The sequence below is a fragment of the Bison bison genome, unplaced genomic scaffold (assembly GCF_000754665.1).
Source record: "Bison bison bison isolate TAMUID 2011002044 unplaced genomic scaffold, Bison_UMD1.0 scf7180017858123, whole genome shotgun sequence".
NCBI lineage: Eukaryota > Metazoa > Chordata > Mammalia > Artiodactyla > Bovidae > Bison > Bison bison.
Genome location: NW_011488696.1, coordinates 5,084 through 10,272, shown reverse-complemented (window position 1 = coordinate 10,272; position 5,189 = coordinate 5,084). Strand labels below are relative to the sequence as shown.

Below are 5,189 nucleotides of genomic sequence, written 5' to 3'. Positions count from 1 at the left end.
ATATATATTTTAAGCACGACTGAGCGACTGAACTGAACTGATATATATATATATATATATATATATATAGCTTTAAGAAATAGAAGTATAAACAATCAATTAAATTAAATAAACTATCTCAGGGAATTCCCTGGCCATCCAGTGGTTAAGACTTTGTTCTTTCAGTATAAAGTAGATGGGTTCCATTGCTCATAGGGAACTAAGGTCCTGCAAGCTACATGTCTCTGCCAAACATTAAAAAAAAAAAAAGCAATTAACTAATTTTTTAAAAAGTATTTCAGTTGAAAAGCTATGCTTATACTAAATTTTATTTATGCCTAAGTGTTATGAGGGTACCCAAGTGGATTTAGAATTACTATTCTAACTACTTTAATTATTTTTCTTTGTAGATAATCTTCAGGTTATTATCAACATCCCCATTGGTACCCTGCTGAAATCCCAACCTCCAGGAACCCTGCAGAGAATGGAGGTGGAGAACAGCACTCTGAAGTCACAGTTCTTTCTCTTGGGATTCAGTGACCACCCAGAACTGCAGAGTGTTCTTTTTGCTGTGTTTTTGTCCATCTACTCTGTTACCCTGATGGGCAACCTTGGGATGATTTTATTAATCACAGCCAGTCCCCCTTTGCACACCCCTATGTACTTTTTTCTCTGCATCTTATCTTTCGTAGACGCCTGCTACTCTTCAGTCATTGCCCCCAAGTTACTTGTGGACTTAGTTTCTGATGAGAAGACCATTTCTTACAATGGCTGTGCTGCACAGTTATATTTCTTCTGCTTTTTGGTGGACACAGAGTCTTTTCTCTTGACTGTCATGGCTTATGACCGGTATATAGCCATCTGCAACCCCCTGCTTTACACGGTTATTATGTCCAAGAGGATTTGCTGCCAGCTTGCAATTGGAGCGTTTTTAGGGGGCACCATGAGCTCAGTGATTCACACCACTAATACCTTTCACCTGTCTTTCTGCTCCAATGAAATTAACCATTTCTTTTGTGACACCTCCCCTCTCTTCTCTCTGTCCTGCACTGACGCCTACATCCACGACATTGTACTGGTGGTCTTTGCTAGTTTAGTGGAAGCCCTCTGCCTTCTAACAGTTCTCCCTTCTTATATCCTCATCATAGCAGCCATTCTTAAAACAGGTTCTGCCAAAGGAAGAAGAAAAGGATTCTCCACTTGTGCATCCCATCTGATTGTGGTCTCTATCTACCATGGTACCCTGATCTTCATTTATTTGCGTCCCGGTGCTGGCCATTCACTGGATATTGATAAAGTGACCTCTGTGTTCTATACATTGATTATACCTATGCTGAACCCCCTGATTTACAGTCTGAGGAACAAAGATGTGAAAAATGCTTTTAGAAAAATGATTAGCAGGAAATTTCTTTCTTAAGAAAGGATGAAACTGAGGCTGCTAACTTTTCTACCTTGTTTCTTGACCTTTAGTTTTAACTAATGGAAAAGTCAGTTTAATATGGGTGTTCCCTAATTCTACAGGCAATGAAGCCTCAACCACAAAATTGGGCCAGAGGCTAATATTAGAGCCAGGCCCTGTTACATATGTCTAACTCTTTATCATTTTAAGGTTGATTTTTTTTCACACTCATTCATTGTTGGTGGAAGTTTAAATTAGTCTTCTTTATGGAAGATAATTTGCTATTATTTGAATGAAATATATAATTCACCTGGAATTTGAAAATTAAATATGCAAGTATCATTTAAACCAGTAAGTCTAGCAATTGAACCTGCAAAAGTTTACCACTTTCAAAGTATTCATTGCATCAGAGCTTATAATCAGTTCAGTTCAGTTCATTTGTTTAGTTGTGTACTACTCTTTGCAACCCCATGGACAGCAGCACACCAGGCTTCCCTGTCCATCACCAACTCCCAGAGCTTACTCAAACTCATGTCACCGAATCAGTGACACCATCCAACCATCTCATTCTCTGTCATCCCCTTCTCCTCCCCTCTACAATCTTTCCCAGCATCAGGGAAAATAATCTAAATATCTACCAATAGGAAATAGGCTAAATGAAATAAATTTGAACTTTTATATTTTTTCCTCAGGAGTGTATTTACCCTTTGTGTAATATTCTATATTTCATATTCTTACTATTTGTTTCTCTCTTTTTTTTATTTGTTTCTCATTTTGTTATTACTGTTTTACTCAATATTGGTTAAGCTTTTGATATATATTGCAGCACTCTTTTGTGAAATTTTATAAATGAAATTCACTGAGATTCTTTGTTAATTAATTTGATTTCCATGGCAGTATGTGTAGATGGTAGAGGCTTCTCTGAGGCTCAGTGATAAAGAACCCACTTGCCAAATGGCAGGAGACACAGGTTTGATCTCCGAGTCAGAAAGATCCCTTGGAGGGGGAAGTGGCAACCTATTCCAGTATTCTTACCTGTGAAATTGCATGGACAGAAGAGCATGGCTACAGCCTATGAGGCCACAGAAGAGTCAGAGAAGACTTGTGACTAAACAATAGCAACCACATGCAGATTGAAGCTTAACTGTCCAAATTGTACTCACACTGAAAAGGCTTTTTCAAAAAAAAAAGAGAGAGAGAGAGAAAGAAAGAAAAGAAAAGAAAGAAGCCTCCCTCAAATATTAAGTCCTACATGACATTTTTTCCCCTGTCATCCATTTCAATTATGATGGTAACTCATATTCTAAACCTCACTAAATTCTATAATAATGTCATTTGTATCTGTAGTTATACCCTTGTATTGAAATTTCACTTCAGTTCAGTCGCTCAGTCCTGTCCGACTCTTTGCGACCCCATGGACTGCAGCACGCCAGGCCTCCCTGTCCATCACCAACTCCCCGAGCTTGCCCAAACTCATGACCATCACGTAGGTGATGCCATCCAACCATCTCATCCTCTGTTGTCCCCATCTCCTCCTGCCTTTAATCTTTCCCAGCATCAGGGTCTTTTCCAATGAGTCAGTTCTTCACGTCAGGTGTCCAAAGTATTGAAGTTTCAGCTTTAGCATCAGTCCTTTCAAAGAATATTCAGGACTGATTTCCTTTAGGACTGACTGGTTGGGTCTCCTTGCAGTCCAAGGGACTCTCAAGAGTCTTCTCCAACACTACAGTTCAAAAGCATCGAATCTTCGGAGCTCAGTTTTCTTTACTGTCCAACTCTCACATCCATACCTGACTACTGGAAAAACCATAGCTTTGTTGGCAAAGTAATTTCTCTGCTTTTTATTTTTATTTTTTTTAATTTTATTTTATTTTTAAACTTTACATAATTGTATTAGTTTTGCCAAATATCAAAATGAATCCGCCACAGGCATACATGTGTTCCCCATCCTGAACCCTCCTCCCTCCTCCCTCCACACCATCCCTCTGGGTCGTCCCAGTGCACCAGCCCCAAGCATCAAGTATCGCGCATCGAACCTGGACTGGCAACTCGTTTCTTACATGATATTCTACATGTTTCAATGTCACTGTCCCAAATCTTCCCACCCTCTCCCTCTCCCACAGAGTCCATAAGACTGTTCTATACATCAGTGTCTCTTTTGCTGTCTCGTACACCAGGTTATTGTTACCATCTTTCTAAATTCCATATATATGTGTTAGTACTCTGCTTTTTAATATGCTGTCTAGGTTAGTCATAGCTTTTCTTCCAAAGAACAAGTATCTTTTAACTTCATGGCTGCAGTCATCATCTGCAGTGGTTTTGGAGTCCCCCCAAATAAAGTCAGCCACTGTTTCCACTGGTTTTCCATCTATTTGCCATGAAGTGATGGGACTGGATGACATGATCTTAGTTTTCTGAATGTTGAGTTTTAAGCCAACTTTTTCACTCTCTTTCACTTTCATCAAGAGACTCTTTAGTTCCTCTTCACTTTCTGCCATAAGGTATCATCGGCATATCTGAGGTTATTGATATTTCTGTCAGCACTCTTGATTCCAGCTTGTGCCTCTTCCATCCCAGTGTTTCTCATGATGTACTCTGCATATCCTCTGTAAACACTATTAAATCAAAACTTTGAAAAGATATAGAAAAGGGATTTGTTTCATTAAATATATATTTTAAAAATGGTCAGTGAAGCTAATTTTACATGATATGAATGGGCTTCATTATTATAATGATCAGAAATGTCCAAGTCTTTGCAACCCCATGAGCATAGGCTCTTCTGTCCATGGAATTTTCTAGGCAAGAATACTGGGGTGGGGTGCCATTCAGCATTCCAGGGAACCTTCCCAACCCAGGGATTGAACTCACACCTCTTGCATCTCCTGCACTGGCAGGCTGATTCCTTATCACTGGTGCTGAAACAGGAAAGCAGGTTCTATTCGTGGAGCCGAGGAATGAACTCCACAAACTAGCAAACACTCACACAGGCAAAGTTTATTTTAAAAGATAGAGATGCAAAGCCCTTAGCATAGACACTGACAGGGGGAGAAGAGCCCCAAAAAGGTGGGGATTACAACAGCTTTATATATTTATTAGTATTGATCTGTACATTTTTGGTTGACTTGCAACTTTAATATGCATCATTTTTGACCAATTAGCTTAAACTTCACAACATCCAGTTTGTCATTTTTATGGCTTTCTTGGATCCCCAATTTTCTCAGTTTTTCCAAACATTGTGACACTGTTCCTTGACACTTTCTTAAGACCCCAGGCCATTATTTAGGGGCTAGATATAAATGTTTAGGAGCTAATTGTCTACCTGGAGCTTTTCTCCTTGATAGATTAAACAGTAGTTCATGATTGTATTGTCCTGGGTTTGAATGTTTTATGTTACCAGACCAGGGAGGCATTCCTCTGAATGCCTGGAAATTGGAAAAGGGAGTGAGATGCTTACTTGAGAAGAAAAAAATTGAAATTAAAAAAAAAAAAAACAGGAATTGAGTTTTCAAAGTCTTACACTGTCTGGAAATTTCTGGCTCAGCACCACCTGAGAAGCCTAATGTTTGCAGATATAAATACTTCCACATGTTCTTAATAAATTTCATTGGGTGTGAAGAGCTTTAGAGAGTGATTGAGAGTTCCTGATATGTGCTATATTCTATGAACTACAAATAATTTGAAATCATGAGAGAAAATATTGAAGAAACAATAAAATACATTTGTCTAAAATTCCAATTTGTATTAGAATTCTAATTCAAATAATCTGCTGAAAGTTCCAAGTTTTTTAATATGTTGTTTCCTTCAAATGATA

At 38.5% G+C, this 5,189-nt stretch overlaps 1 protein-coding gene across 1 annotated transcript; it reads left to right on the top strand.

Moving 5' to 3' along the window:
- Positions 1-463: 463 nt before the first annotated feature.
- On the top strand, positions 464-1,396 carry LOC105004707 (olfactory receptor 1020-like). Its single transcript, XM_010862404.1, has one exon. It carries the CDS (start codon positions 464-466, stop codon positions 1,394-1,396), a length of 933 nt encoding a protein of 310 aa, XP_010860706.1.
- The last annotated feature ends 3,793 nt before the right edge of the window (positions 1,397-5,189 follow it).

Coding starts and splice junctions, on each gene's coding strand:
- LOC105004707 (XM_010862404.1), top strand. CDS start 464: ATGGAGGTGGAGAACAGCACTCTGAAGTCACAGTTCTTTCTCTTGGGA.